Below are 17,305 nucleotides of genomic sequence, written 5' to 3' on the forward strand. Positions count from 1 at the left end.
AAGTTCCGACCTTGATCGGAGTGTAGACGTTCTGGTACTCCATAAACACTAAACCATTCAGTCAACAATACATTCGCAACAGTGTCTGCTTTCTGATCTTTCGTAGGTACTGCACGAGTAAACTTTGTAAAAATATCGGTCATAACTAATACATTTTCTTTTCCGTGTGCTGGTTCAAGAACAGTAAAGTCAATTGCAAGTATTTGTAACGGTCTGTTAGCTATCAAATGGCCCATTGCTGGTCTTATGGCAGGTTGTGGCATCTTTGAAACAATGCAACGTTCACATGATTTACAATAATCCTTGATCTGTCTAAACATTCCCGGCCAATAACACCTGATTCTAATATTGCAGAATGTGCGCTCAATTCCTTGATGACCTAATTTATCATGACAGTTCTTCAATACTTTGTCCCGTAAAACGGCTGGTAAAATTAATTGCTTCAAGTGTCCCTCATTTGGATCAATGATTACCCTGTAAACTAAACCATCTTCTACTTCAATACGGTCCCACTGACGTAATAATGTTACTAACGGCCTTTCAAATTTCCGTTGCTCCGATCTCAATGGTTTACGCTTAGTGTTCCATATTTCAATAAATTTACCAATCACTGTATCTCGTTTCTGTAAATCTTTAATCTCCTGTCTATCTAAAGTAGGTAGTGTCACGAATGATTCCTCTGTATAAACTGATTTCTGTGGCACAGACTGTATATTTGCTGCTAAGTCATTTGGTACAACAGTTCCTGCAGCAAAAGTTTGAAGTAAATTTTTAACATCCTCAGATTTCGAAAGTTCAATTTTATCATGCATACGGGATAGTGCGTCGGCATTGGTATTATGTTTAGCTTGTCTATATTTTACCTCAAAATTGAAAACTACAAACAAAAGCAAAAATCATAAAAAGCAACTAACGACAACCATAATGAATAACAAATCAATTTGAAAGTAAAACTTCGAAGAATATTTAAAAGCACGTAATTCTATTTAAAATACAGCTTGAGTAATATATACCCCCTGAGGTAGAACTTTTTTTTTCAAATATCTACGAAGAATTCAAAATTGTCCACTGAATGAATAGATATCCCCATATATTAAAGTATTTATAGCATGTCAACATACAGGTTCTTGGCGTGGCCCTAGCACATACGCTATGCTTCCTATAAAATGTGCATTGATCCAATTGAGAAAGCAGTATTTTTCAATAGTTGTTCATAATTTTTTTTAAGTGCAAATTGACTAAGAACAGTAAGATATTGGTTTTCGGCCAAGAAAAAAACGCTGACATTTCAGCTTCTATGGTCCTTTTAATTTATTTTTTTTTATACTTTGCGTAAAATTAGTACCAAAGAAATTGCCTTCGTGATTATTCATACTCTTTTTCGAGGCGTTTAAGTCCATTAACTTGAGGGAAATTAACAGAGAAAGTGATTTCGGAAATTTGATTGAAAAGGGGGAGCGTTTAAAAAATGTATAAAATCCAGAATAATACAGTGATAATGATATGTTTTAAACAAGTAATGAACTCTTGATTAATACGAGCATCATTAATTTTGGTTTCGAGACGAAAATATCTAAGAAATGAAAAAAAAATATGAAAATAAGCACCATTTTTATAAAAAAATCCAAAATTGTTACAAAAATCTTTTTTTTTTTGGAAGATTACTTCTTTTATTTTTAAAAAGTATTTTTTTATACATTGACATGTTAAACGTACATAATTTTTGCATTGTGACAACAGAAACTAAAGTTGCATGTTAATTTTTTCACGCTTCAACACTGTTGGTCATTTTTCATTTTTGAATTAATTCTCGATTTTATTTCAATTTTTACAAAAATTGCACCGTACGATTTTTTTACGACCGACCAAAAAAGGAAGTTCCAATATTACACTATAACATATAAAAAATTCAGCCCTGTGTTAGGTGGGTGCATTAAAGTCACTAACTAAGCGTCTTTTCTGGAAATTTCACTCGCCTATTACTGGTGATTCTTTTGTAGACGAAACGCGCGTCTGGCGAAAGTGTAAATTTTTAGCCCTGGTATCTATGATGTGTTTATTGACAACCACTGGGTCGATGCCACTGCTGGTGGAGATTTATTTTCCCCGAGGGCATCACCAGCCCTGTATTCAGCACTTCTGTGTTGATTTGAGTTATCATTGATATGTTCATAAAAATAAATTAACTGTTAACAAAACTTTAAATTTTTGAAATATTAAGGCGTTTCTACCTCAGGTATAGATTACCTTAGCTGTCTTGGGCAAAACTTTTAGGAATTGTTGGTCCTCAATGCTCTTCAGCTTAGTTCGTAATTTATTTGGCCTTTTAAACATTTTAGATTCGAGCGTAACTGATGAGTCTTTTGTAGACGAAACAAGCGTCTATCGTAAGTGTAAATTTTTGTCCTGGTATCTGTGATGAGTTTATTTGCAACTTTTGGGGTATTTTCTTTTCTTTTCTGTAAATAAAATTGAGAATGGAAATGGGGAATGTCGGTGTCAAAGAGACAACAACCCGACCATAGAAAAAAGCACAACAGCAGAAGTTCACCAACAGGTCTTCAATGTAGCGAGAAATTCCCGCACCGGAGGCGTCCTTCAGCTGGCCCCTAAACAAAAAAATACTTGTTCAGTGATAATGAACGCCATACTTATTTCCAAATTGTACACAAGAAACTAAAGTTAAAATAGTACAAGACTAATAAAGGCCAGAGGCTCCTGACTTCGGACAGGCGCAACAATGCAGCGGGGTTAAATATGTTTGTGAGATCTCAACCCTCCCCCTATACCTCTAGCCAATGTAGAAAAGTAAACGCATAACAATACGCACATTAAAATTCAGTTCAAGAGAAGTCCGAGTAAGATGTCAGAATATGTAACCAAAGAAAATAACCAAATGACAATAATACATAAATAACAAATAACAACAGACTACAAGCAGTTAACTGACATGCCAGCTCCAGATTTCAATTAAACTGGATGAAAGATTGTGATTTCAAATTATGAACATCAGACACAATCCTTCCCGTTAGAGGTTTAGTATCATACCATCATAACATATATGAGAAGAACATAACCCGCGTCATGCCAACAACTGGTTTTTGAATAAATGTGTTTAGTTCAGATGCAAAGACCCTATAAGTGAATTAATATTAACGTCAACATACGCAATCTTTAATGACCTGACAACAGTATCGTAACTATATCCCTTCTTTATAATTCTATTCAAAGGTTTTGTTAGTTAGTTTCTGAGGTGAATACTGACACCTTTGTGCTTAATAAAGAATATTTCCATAAAAAATTGGATGTGAAATACCTGAACGTATAAGAAGTCTGCATGTTGAGCTATATTTACGAATGGTGCCGTGATACCGATGATAAAATTTAGTAAATGTTTTTGCCTAGTTTGTGATATCGAAAACCCTGTGTATACTTAGTAAATTTTATTACAATTTCAACTTCAACTTATGGATGTTAATAACGCAACAGTAGTATACCGCTGTTCGAAATTCACAAAATTCAAAAAAATACAAATCCGGGATCCAAACCAAAACTGTGGGAAACACATCAAATACAAGAGGAGAACCACGACACAACAGAAACGATACATTAAAATGTAACACACACAGAAGCGAACTATGATATAACAACGGATATTTTCCTTACTTGGTACAGGACAGTTTAAGAAAGAAAAAGATGGGTTGAACCTGGTTTTGTGGCCAGCCAAACCTCCCTCTTTTATGGCAATGTTAATTATAACATTAAAATGACACAACATTACATGACAGGACTACAATACAAATAAATGGGAGAACATATAGGACAGAGAAACACATCAATAAAAAAAATACCACAGTAAAATGGGTAAAATGAGTGCAAGTAACTGCAAAACACACGTATTTTTCGCAACTTTTAAGAGGCTGTCCAAGTAAATATCAGGCAAAGCCTATGATATGGGTGGCACAACATAATTTTTTCCCACTGAATTTTTGGTTCCAATGCAATGTTTATATCATACAAAGGATACATATGTCAAAGATATTTTTGAATCAACAGTGGATGGCTCAGAAAATGATTTTAAAGTTCACTAACAATGCAACAAAATTTTTTACAAAATGAAGAGTTATCTCCACTTTTAATGAATTTTCAATGCTTTCTATATATTGGTTTTCTCATCATTTGTAGCAGTTAATAAAAAAAACAAAATTTAACTTTGAGAAAAAATGAATTTGTGATATGAAATAGATGAAAAATACTTGAAAACAAAATATGTCATGTGCCATCCACTGCCAGGGTTTTCCGTGGACACCTTCTTAAAGATATTGTATTCAGTTTATATGGTGTTTTATTTTTTCAAAAGTTTAAAGAGAAAGAGCGACAAACAGGACAAGGTACGAATTGTAATACCTAATTTTAGGCAGACCAGGCAGAGTTGCTCCCCTTTAAAATATAGAATCACAACAAATGTCACGTTTTGCTACCCCAAACTTTTCTCATCTAACAGAAGAAGATTTGAAACATGTTTATGAGCCAGCAGAAGATTCGTTTTTACTCCTTGATGCTATAGAAAATGATTACGAGTATCTTAGAAAACAAGAGTAAATATCTTACTTTATAGATTTAGCAAACGAACACAAAATGAGAACAGTAACAACAAGCAACAAAGAACTTAAAAATTTCATGTTGACTTTATGTTTTAACTTTTAGAATTCTAATTACACTTTTTACACAACATTGTGTCAACTGTAACAAAACAATGTGCATAATTATATAGTGTGACAGCTATAAAAAATAAAAAAAACTCATACAAATTTTAATATATAGAAAAAAAAAGAAATATAAAAACTTATATTTTATTAACTGTACTGTTAAACCATGAATGCTGCTGTATGAAGAATGATATGAGACAGGCATAACCTGTAAATGGGGACAAATTCAGTATGTTTTTTTGGTTTTTTTATAACTATAATATTTGTTAAAAAAGATACGGAAATACCGTAATGTTTTCAATTTTGGTTCTGTTGTCATGTGTGTGTGTTGTTAGGGATTTTACTTGTGACATAATTTATGTTATGACGTCATGTTCATTGAAAACAAAGAAGGCACTGGCTACAGTTACATAGAAATGTAACAATAATAAAAATATTATTGTTACATTGGAGACTAAATTTCGGAATGCATGGTTGGGTAAGTCCATGTTTAATTACTAATGTAACAATAATTATTGAGGCTATGGTTACATTGCATTATTGTAACATGAAAAACATGATGTACAATGGGACTAGTAATATGTACTAAATAATAAAAGTTGAAGTTATTTTATATTTACCATACATGTACATACATTTATTACATACAATTTCTTTATAGTAATTTTTTATTTACAATGACAGTTTCTACAAATCCAGTAAGTGGTTTTTAAATCATGTTTAAGTTGGACACATTTTTTATGAACGAAATTACGTCCTCCATGGAAACATGTACATACAGAAGTTCTCAGTATTTAAGTTACAGTTAGCAAACTTTGCTTTTAATGTATCAATTTATTTTTTAGAACTGAGTTTGTATAGCTGTATGAAATTTGTGTCTTGATATTGTTGTTTCGTTTAAAACACATCCCAAGTTTTAATTTTTTCACCCTTAACAAAATTGGTAATAGCAAGGATTTGTCTCACTACACAAATCCTTGGTAATAGGAATCTCTTCATCCATTGTTCAAAGTATAATGACAGTAATAAGAGTAGGTGTGCAGTGCAGTTAAATAATTAAAAGTGAAACTATTGAACTATATTTTTCGCCTTTGACACTACTATAATCTTGAGTACTATCTTTAAGAACATAAAAACCATTAATACGAAAATTTATTTAAACACCATTTGTTGAATAATGATATTTATTACAAATATTTTTTAGTACATATGAAAGAATCAAGCAATAAAACTATTATAGAAGTTTAATAAATCTAGCGTACCTTGCTGTTTTTCGCGTAACAATAATGTAATGTAACCGTAGCCTCAATAATTATTGTTACATTCGTAATTAGTTGGTTCCTTACCCAACTTTGCATTCCAGCAATTAGTCTCCAATGTAACAATAATATTTTATTATTGTTACATTTCCATGTAACCGTAGCCAGTGCCAACAAAGAAACACCATGCATTAGGTAATGCTAATTCATATCAAAGACAAAAAATTATCAAAAATGAAATATTGGTATTGTTTTCATTGAGTTCCTATATTTTACTAGACTAATCAAAGTGTCACAACAACTATACTGGAAGAAGGAAGTAGATTTATGCGTTCTGCGCAAATGCAGGAATTAAAAAAAGCGACAAAAAAATTTTGAAGAATTTTAAGTTCATTAGTACAATGAAAATTTTGGCAAAAGTTTTGCGATTTAAAAAAAACAATTAATGATTTTTTTACTGTAATAGGGGACTTTGTCCCCATATTACTCAATTATTTTACAACCGTAATGCAAGTTTGATATATACATGCTTATAATTAAGGTGATAAATATAACATGCGTTACCAGTGTGGCAAATTTTACTAAAACAGTGATATCTTTTGAGAAAGTAAAACAACTAACCCTTGGTAGCACATGGTATAACATTGTATAATAATTGTAATAGATTAGGTTAAAGTTTCTTATAGGTGTAGATGGTAAATATTTTTTTTAAAACAATGCAATTCATTAATCACACTGTTTTGTAGACCAAGTATTTGTGTGGAAGTAGGGAGTGGATCAGGTGTATGTATTACATTCCTAGCTAGAGTACTTGGAGAGTCTGCAGTTTATTGGTTTGTATAAGTCATTACTGGACTCCACTTGAACTTGAAAATCCCTCCTTTTTTTTTAAGCTCCCCTGGCCCAAATTGAGTTTTTTCATCACTTGCCTCCTGTGTCCTGGTCAAGAGATATTTTAAGGTCCCGTTTTATAGGCATTATGTTTTCTGGGCTGTGTGTCCACTAAGCTTGCGTTAGTCTGTTTGTTTGTCCGTCCATCTGTCAATCCCATGTCAGGTTAAAGTTTTTGGTGAAGATAGTTTTTGATGAAGTTGAAGTCCAATCAACCATAATAATAATGTTCCCTATGATATATGATCTGTCCAGGCGCACTATGTTTGCGCGCATTTTGGGATTAAAATGTTTTACGTTTGCGCGCAGCTTTTGATTACATTTGCGCGCATTCATATACAGGTAAACTCCGGTAAAAATATGATTGAAAATTAAATTAAATCATAAATGACTATATTTTTTTTGTATTTTCATAATAAATATGACTATCAATTAATAATTTAGAAAATATTTCTTAATTTAAATTATATATTGTTCATATTGAATTCTAAAAACAAATTATAAAGTGATCATTCCGTAGTGTAGCTTAATGCATACATGTTAATTCATTGCTTATATTTCAGAGTAAAAGTCTGTCAACGAATAGTGATCTTTTTTTAAATTAGTAAATAATTTAAGTTAGTTTGTAAAGTTATACCAAGGCACACACATGGAGTTTCGGCACTCACTGACATGTAAAGTAATGGTTTTATCAATACTTTTACCTTTAAGATTAGCTATTTTAACATTTTAACATTTTTATCTGTATATATTTCTAGGATTTAGTGCTTGTGCATAATACAACGGACTTATTTTGGTCGAAATCCCACTTCTGCCTCATCGTTGGTGAGCAGGGGACTAAGACTAACGGAACGAGTACTTATACTTGTAAATAATAGAACAAATTATAAATAAATAAGTATTATCACCTGTATTTTACCTGAGTTTACTTGTCAAAAAAATGCGTGCAATTGTAACCAAAAGCTGCGCGCAAACGTAATGATTTTTGCAAACATATTTTAATGCCATATAAGAGTTTTTACCCCCATTTTAAGATCCATTGAACATAGAAAATGATAGTGCAAGCAGGGTATCCATGTACTAGGACACATTCTTGTTTAGCATAACTTTGTCTCAAAACTTTTTTTGCCTTGAAATGATTCTTCTTATACAAATGTCACATGAATTTGTTTCTCAATAGTGATTTTTTTTATTTAATTTTCAATAGAAAGGTGCCTTGTTATAATAATGGAATTATATATAGTTATACCAAACATAGTATCAATAAAGGTATAATGAACAAAGTGTCAATAACGAAGCCCCTAGACCTGGGTAATAAAAAAGGTAATAAACAACTAAAACAAATGAAAAAATATCAAATACATAACAAAATATGACTGGAACCTGCTTCTCTTGCTTGAAACCCAAATGAAGTTACAAGAGAGGCAAATCTAAGACAAGGCATTATCAACTAGGTGCAATGAGAGTATGAAAAGAAGAATCATTATTTATTAATCAATAACAGGAAAAGAAAAAGAAAAGTATAATATTTGCCTTCTGTTTACATTAAATTTAGTATCTAGCAGATAAATTTACAGATATAAGTTATATTTCACATTGTGTCTGAACATTGTAGGTCAACAGATATTAACCCAGTGGCTGCTAGAGCAACCAAAAAGACAGCAGAATGTAACAGTGTACAGGTGGAACCAGTCATCACAGATTTGGTAAACTCAATTTTGTTTGTGAATATGAAGGAGGAAATTGTATTTCATAATAACTGTAAAATTAATATTTACCAATCCTCTCACAAATAAGGTCATTATTTTTCACTGAATCATTGATTGATTGATTGTTACTACAGGTAGACCATCGGTATATGTTTCTTGAGATGGTCTATTCTTATACTTTGCCAAAATGAAGATTTTACAATGCTCTTTTCAAAAATATCATAGAAGGATAGGTCCATGTGCTCTTTTTCAAGCTATAAGTTGTTGAAAATTGCCTAAAATTGCTGAGAATGATCATGAAAAAATCACAAGCAGGTGTTGCACAAATAAAACCTCAAAATAATAAATAATATTTTGGAATTTATAGTAGCATCAATTTCAACTGATAAAGGCTTTTACTAAAGAATGGGAATTGACAACTAATATAGTGTTTGGCAATAGGTGCTTTATTATAATAATGCATTCAAATATAGTTATATCAAACATGGTAATCAATAAGCTACAATGAACAAAGTGTTAATATGAAGCACCTGAACCCCAATGTGGGTATTAATAAAAGTAATTAGATTTAGGATTAAAGAGGGAGGGAGGACAATCTATTACAAGGAGCTATCAATTAAGTACAATGAGAGTTGCTTCCCATTGAAACCAATTGTCCTTCTATAGCACCTGTCTGACCTGATTTCCACTGGTTTGTTATTGGATAAATAATTTTTTAATCTAGGGTTGTTTTTTGTGTATCGTCTTCTAGACATAGCTTTCTTTTACTTCTTGATGCTCAATACTGACTATGTTACATATAAATGCTCTTTTTATCAGGTGATAGAAATCAAACCAAGGACTTTTGATGAAGTTTTAACTCTTATTTTACTTTTTCAGGTCACAGGATTGCTACCAAGGTTATATAAGAGTGTAGATGTACTACTGTTTAACCCTCCCTATGTTGTGACTCCCCCTGAAGAGGTGATTAAAACTTAAGTCATTCCTCTATAAATATTTGTATTGGTTAATTTCAATACATCAATTAGTCGATTTGAAAAGCTCACTTAAGTTTGTTTTTATATAGTTATTAAATATTGACTTTAAGGTGGTACCCAACACTTTCACTAAGATTAATTTGTCTCGTTTAATTTTGATAAAATATAAGTATTTACTCTAACAAAAATATAAAAATTTCAAAAATTTTGAACCAACCATTTTATCAGAAAAATTGCACTGGTTATATAGCAGTTTGACAAACACCAATTTTGATCACTGAGAAGCTTAATATTCCCTTTACAACACAACGTAATTAAAACATTTACAGTTATCTCTCTGGTCCGAGTACACAGTTATTTCGTAGTGCATTTCTTTTAGACAATAAATGTAAATAAAAAAAATCCCACCTGCGCTTTCTCAATAACATTTTTACAGTGTGTTGTACTACTTTTGGGACAAATTATATCAAAATTATAGAAAACTTCATCAGCTCTAACTCAAAATATGGACAATTTTGTATTAAGGGGGTCTTGAAATCTTTTGACAGCTTCCGAAGTGCTAATTTTTGACCTTTTTCAGCTGGACCTAATCACTACTTTACCTAAATGTTTATGACCCAAATTTTTTTACAGTGTCATTTCACCCCCAACTTGCTATATGAGGCATAAAACATGGAGAATTAAATTTGGAAGGGGTATAACAAAAATTGGCAAGTAACACACTGTCCACATTAAGGACTATATTCGTGAACAACGAAAATCAAAGGACGATAACTGTGTACTCGGACCCTCTGTAGTGTCAGGTACCACCTTAAATAAAACTTTGAATTGAATTGAGTTGATACAATTTAGCATGACTGATATCAATTTTGAACTGACTGGACTAGTAAAAAATCATTTGAAAAATGATCACTTCTAATAACATAAAAATATTTCTGTTGTTATACTTCAAAGTTATACATGTAGTTTTTTTTTTATTGATTTTCTTAAGTGGTTGAGTGTTTGAAATTAATATATTCTGATTTGTGCTTATTTGTTAATTTACACTTGTCATCTTATGGTTGATTAACTGTAGTAACAGACTAACAGTATCCTGCCATCTTGGATTGTAAAACAGCATTAGGTTCACTTCTTAGCTTATATTTGCAAATATTTAGAGAGAACAGCAATTTGTGTACATCACAATAATCTAGATACAGAAAAATATGTGATTCATTGTATTGCTTAGACTGTTTTTATTTTTTTTATTCAAATTTTCAACTTAGCCATAAAAGGGGAGATAACTCTGATAGAAAAATAATATAAATAAATATTAGTTTATAAAATTTGAAATGTAGCTAGAAAAAAACTTTGATTGTTCTGTTTTTATTTTTTTTAAAGTATCATAAAATGTATAAATTGTCTCATATCTACCTTGACAGACATGTAGCTTGGAAAATAGCTCTGTGGCCATTTTGTTTTGAAAAAAATCATGGTATTGAAAATATAGTTTTTGACGAAGTACAAGTAAATTCTATCTGAGGAAATATTAAGTGATGATTTCCTTAGTAAGTATGAATTGTAAGTTTCCTGCCAAAGCTTGTTGTTCTCTCCAGCTTCCCAGCTTTATCCATCATTAAGAACTGGCTGCCATAAAACACAACCCATTAATCAAATGACTCAAATTATCTATCAGATGCAAATGCAGGAATTTGGAAAAAAGTGGTGAAGACTTTTATGCAGTGCCACCCCCAAACAAGATTAACCATAAATGTAATTGGCGGCAACCTCCTTCCCAAATCTGTCTAGATGTGTATGTAACTAAACCCTTTATACAGTTGTACTCAAGATGATGTGATAATTGTCTAACACCAAAGAAAATTTAGATTTTATGCTCTGAAAATATATACAACACAAATGTGTATCAAATACACAGATGCCCTACTCGCACAATCATTTTAACCTGAAACTTTCACTATCATTTTCTATGTTCAGTGGACCATGAAATTAGGGTAAAAACTTTAATTTGAAATTAAAATTAGAATGATCATATTATAAGGAACATGTGTACTAAGTTTCAAGTTGATTGGAAATCAACTTCATCAAAAACTACCTTGACCAAAAACTTGAACCTGAAACTTGCTTTATCATTTTTGATGTTCAGTGGACCATGAAATTGGGGTCAAAAGTCTAATTTGGCAATAAAATTAGAAAGATCATATCATGAGAAACATGTGTACTAAGTTTCAAGTTGGTTGGACTTCAACTACATCAAAATCTACCTTGACCAAAAACTTAAACCTGAAACAGGACGAATGGATGGACAAACGAACGAAAGGACCCACAGACCAGAAAACATACTGCCCCTCTTCTATCGTAGGTGAGGCATAAAAAAAGAAACATGAGGTGGTGTGGTGTAAATATATTTTTGTTTATTTGTTTGATAGGTTGGTAGTAACTCCATAGAAGCATCATGGGCAGGTGGCACTGACGGCAGACAAGTGATGGACAGATTATTTACTAAGGTCAAGGACATCTTATCACCAAAGGGAGTCTTCTATCTGGTTATAGTCAAAGAGAATAACCAAGGTTCTTACATTGTTAGAATTACAACTTTGAACTTTTCTCCATACAAAAACATCAGTTAAGAGGGAAAATTGAGAGAAAAAAATAATTCCTACACAAGACCTGTTGATGACTTTCTGCTGTTGTTTTGTCTATGGTCGGGTTGTTGTCTCTTTGATACATTCTCCATTTCCATTCTCAATTTTATATAAACTTAGTATGGCTAATAAAAACTGTGTAGTCACAAAATAAGTTGGTTTATAGGACATGTACTTAAATGGAAAATGTACTTTGAATTTTTGCATTATATTGGTTTGGTGTTTTTATGTGGCAATATTTCAGCAAGTATTTCCTTTTAGTTGGTTTGAAATTGTGCATTTAATGGACAGAGGCACACACACAAATTTTCTATGTCAAATGAGCCTCCTAACAAACCTCACTTTTAGTTTACTTGTTTTAAAAGAAGAGATAATTAAACTATAAAATTGAGAATGGAAATGGGGAATGTGTCAAAAAGACAACATAGAAAAAACAACAGCAAAAGGTAACCAACAGGTCTTCAATGCAGCGAGAAATTCCCGCACCCGGAGGCGTCCCCCAGCTGGCCCTCAAACAAATATATACAAGTTAAGTGATAATGAACGCCATACTAATTTCCAAATTGTACACCATTAACTAAAATTAAAATAATACAAGACTAACAAAGGCCACAGGCTCCAGGAGTCACTCCTGACTTGGGACAGGCCCAAAAATGTGGCGAGGTTAAACATGTTTATGAGAACTCCCCCCTCCCCCCATACCTCTAGACAATGTAGAAAAGTAAACCCATAACAATACGCACATTTAAAATTTAGTTCAAGAGAAATCTGAGTCTGATGTCAGAAGATGTAACCAAAGAGAATGAAGAAAATGACAATAATACATAAATAACAACAGACTACTAGGAGTTAACTGACATGCCAGCTCCAGACTTCAATTAAACTGATTGAAGGATTATGATATCATCATATGAATATCAGGCACAATCCTTCCCGTTAGAGGTTTAGTATCATACCATAATATATCTTTATTTTTCAATGAAGCATATACTGTGGATTCACTTATTTTCTTGGGTACCAATTTTTGTGGATTAAGGAAACGTACTTGTTCGTGAATATTTAATTTCATTGTTTTGCAGAAATATGCATACAAGCCTATAGAAAATTTGACATTCGTTAAAATCTATTTCATGGTTCAGTTTAAATAACGAAATGCTTGAAAATTGAATAATAATTTATTCACAATGTAAAGTATCATTGAATGGGATCATTTTATTTTTTTACAGATGATATAGAGAAGATAATGCTGAATGAAGGCTTCAAAATGGAAAACATAATTACAAGGAGAACTGGACCTGAGTTACTGTCGGTCTTAAAATTCACTAGGTTAACTAGCTAGTGCATTATAACCAAAGTGGAAGGCTTGCCCTTATGTGGTCAGAGTTATGGTAGTGCATTATATAAATCCACAAAGAAGGGTCCCCATAATGTGATCAGAAATACAGTGGTGCATTATAATCCAAGGGGAAGGCCTTGTGAACATAGGGTCGGAGTAACAGAAAAGGGGAATCTGCATTACGGGATCCAGAGTTAAAAATTCAGTAATTACGTACACTTCTCATCAAGCTATAAGTTCTAGCAAATGAACCACTGGTGGTAGAGCAAATTAAGTTCCTGTGGTATATATGTACAATAAACCAGTTCTGAGAAGGAAGACCTGCATTTAAGATCTATGTTTAAAGACAGACTTGATGGACATCTCACTGGCAAGGAAATCAGCTGTAAAAGAAGTATTTCCAAAAGCTGTCGAATATAAACAGAAATTGATGCAGTTTATCAATTCACCGAACTGTTTTTCAAGGACATAACATTTATAGAACTTAAAAGTTGATTCTATCTATCATGACTTTAATAAGCTGATATTTAATGTACTTGTTTAATAAACTTCATAAATTCATTAACAAGTGACATTGAATTGTGCCAAGTTACGTTTAGATATTTTCAATAAAATCTATTATAGTACACATTTAACATAGAATTATTCTATGCGATCTTGTTTTGCTCATTGGTGAAGGAGTTATGGTGATCTATAGGTTTTTAGGTGTCAGACCACCAATTACTCCGTCCAATTTAGAACGTATGTAAAAGTAGACCTACTCTGACACAAAATAGTGCTTTTGATGTCCTTGTTTACTTAAACTAACGTACAAATTTGCAGAAATGAAACTTTTGGTGAAAGATAAATATATCTAGATCATTTTGAGCCAAAATTTACTTGTCTATGAGTTTGCATTAAAAATTGAGGATTAATGCGCTCCATAGTATGCTAATTTTAGATTTCCAGAAAACCAGGTTTTTGTTTTGGAGTACTTCTATTTAAAGGTCAGTCATTTTGTTAGAAGGCTTTAAAGGTATGCTGAAAATTGGCATGTAGAAAGCTGAAACATGTACAATTCAGGATATACCTGGTTTCTATGAAGTTAAACTTAAGGTAAAAATTTTAGAAAGCTGTGAAAATTGCAAAATTTGGTTGAACAGATAGGGATTTATAATTGGTGGTCTGACACCTTTAAGAGAAATGCGGTGAAACCCAAAATTCAGAAAACAATTGATTTTTTGGTCTTAACTGATTATTTGAAATAGTAGTAGCCACATTTTAATCTTTTTGGGGGTAAAAAGTCACATATTGCAAATTTGGAGCCGTAAACCTGAATTTGTGCTATTTTTAGCTTTTCCCTCCCTGACAATATGCTTTCATATAAAAAATGTTATAAATTGTTATAAATGCACAGTAATTTGTTTCTGTGGTGTTAAACATTAAAACATAGGTTGATTACTACCCCAAAAAAAATTGTTGTCATGAAGATTTAATGAAATTATTTGATTTTTACCCCTTATATCATTGCGGCATACCATGTATATGGCAGATAACATAGCCTGATATAAACACTGCATAAACTAACAAAAATCTCATTTATTATCTCAAATGAAAGTTTTATACCTTAAACTTTATTGACTGATAGTAAATAAAACAGTAAGATGGCCAAAACTGCACTTTTGATCAGTTTATAGTCACATTACTGACACCAGGTGTAAAAAAGGGGGGTCAATATTCCTTGATTCTTCAATACCTTTGATTTTTTACTGAACTCATTGTAAAAATAGTAGAAAGTCTTTAAAGCAGAAGAACAAACAAGGAACAATCAACAAAAACTGATCTTGACATTGAAAGTTTATGTACCTCTAGTCTAAAATGAGATTTTCAGGTATTTTCTATCAAAGGCTTACATTACAGTCAGTTTAAATTGAGCTGTGAAATTTGTAATATGAGTCGCATTATGCTCAGAAAGGATTTTTTTTACTACAAATTGACTAAGGATTAAGAAAAAACAAAACCAAAGATTTCTGATCAACTTTTTTTGCTCTTTAGGTGTCAGACCACCAATTACTCCGTCCAATTTAGAACGTATGTAAAAGTAGACCTACTCTGACACAAAATAGTGCTTTTGATGTCCTTGTTTACTTAAACTAACGTACAAATTTGCAGAAATGAAACTTTTGGTGAAAGATAAATATATCTAGATCATTTTGAGCCAAAATTTACTTGTCTATGAGTTTGCATTAAAAATTGAGGATTAATGCGCTCCATAGTATGCTAATTTTAGATTTCCAGAAAACCAGGTTTTTGTTTTGGAGTACTTCTATTTAAAGGTCAGTCATTTTGTTAGAAGGCTTTAAAGGTATGCTGAAAATTGGCATGTAGAAAGCTGAAACATGTACAATTTAGGATATACCTGGTTTCTATGAAGTTAAACTTAAGGTAAAAATTTTAGAAAGCTGTGAAAATTGCAAAATTTGGTTGAACAGATAGGGATTTATAATTGGTGGTCTGACACCTTTAATTGTTGTGTCATTTGGTATCTTGTGGAGAATAGTCTGTTTTGTCAATCATACCATATCTTCTTTCTTATATTCAATGGAAGGATAACAATAAAGAATGCAAATTCATTTTCCTTTTGTTTTTAAGAAACAAACATGCTATGTTTAATTGGTAAGGGTACGGAATAATAATAAGATCTAAAAAGCTATTTTAAATGAAATATGAGTAGAATAGTATAGAAAACAATCATTTTATTATTATAAAATTGAGAATTGAAACACTGAATAAGTCAAAGGGACAACAACTTGACCAAAGAGCAGGTACAGCCCAAGGCCACCAAAGAAAGGGTCACAAAAGTCACCAAAACTGTATTAGCTGAAGAAGAAATGCATGGAAACTTTACATAATATAGGAATTAATACTCAGCGGTATTAAATAGCAGAACAACTTGTGGGCAAGATTATCATATTTCATATAATTTTGTAAATACAAAGAGAAAAAGAAGAAGACACAAGAGGGGAAAGGGGGCATTACAAATAAACCACACCATGCCCAAATAAAATAAAAAAAGATTTAAAGGACAACAACCCACAATAACACACCAATACTAAAGATTGGCAAACAAAGCCTCTCTTAAAAGCAGTTGGTGACCATGTGAAAGCTGTAAAAGGGTCAGTAGATTCTTCTCTATTAAAACCAACAATGGTGTCACTAGTGATTTGATACTAGAGCATTACAGATTTGCATTTTAGTTGGGGTTTTTTTTTTTGGGGGGGGGATGTAATGACCTATGTAATAAGGTAGTAGTCATAGTGGTCAAATACACCATGGAGTCAAATGCTCAAATGAACAATTCATCTGGATATTAAAAACTAAAGAATAAAGTTAAATTGAGTCTCATAAGGTGGGAGAAAAGGTTGAGTCTAAACATCTTTATGGATTTGCTAAACAAATATTAAATAAATTTTATAGGACTACTGAATAATGTTTTATGGTCTTAAATCCATCTAGACTTCAAAGAAAATAGAATTTTACTTCTTCTATCTATACATACTGAATTTAGGTCATATTTACCAACTATTGTCAAAACATATTGAATTGAAAAATTTATATTAAGGGTTTACTGTTTACTAAATGAATATTGGTTAGTATGTCTATATTTTTATAATGTGTGAGCTTGCAAGTGCAATATGTATTCTTTGGGTGGATGAAAAATTTGATTATTTAGGGAATCGCTGGAGCAGAACCCCTCTCCACAGTCAGAGAAACCCCCCCCCCTATGGAAATGTCTGCATCTG

General features: G+C 31.9%; 1 protein-coding gene across 1 annotated transcript; it reads left to right on the plus strand.

Annotated features, from left to right (window-relative positions):
- Positions 1-4,404: 4,404 nt before the first annotated feature.
- On the plus strand, positions 4,405-14,044 carry LOC134691709 (methyltransferase N6AMT1-like). The gene is made up of 6 exons (XM_063552269.1): positions 4,405-4,598; positions 6,715-6,801; positions 8,475-8,565; positions 9,448-9,531; positions 11,972-12,113; positions 13,414-14,044. The coding sequence occupies exons 1-6, from the start codon at positions 4,465-4,467 to the stop codon at positions 13,524-13,526; spliced, it is 651 nt and encodes a 216-aa protein (XP_063408339.1). The 5' UTR covers positions 4,405-4,464; the 3' UTR covers positions 13,527-14,044.
- The last annotated feature ends 3,261 nt before the right edge of the window (positions 14,045-17,305 follow it).

Source organism: Mytilus trossulus, chromosome 11 (genome assembly GCF_036588685.1).
Source record: "Mytilus trossulus isolate FHL-02 chromosome 11, PNRI_Mtr1.1.1.hap1, whole genome shotgun sequence".
NCBI classification, from domain to species: domain Eukaryota; kingdom Metazoa; phylum Mollusca; class Bivalvia; order Mytilida; family Mytilidae; genus Mytilus; species Mytilus trossulus.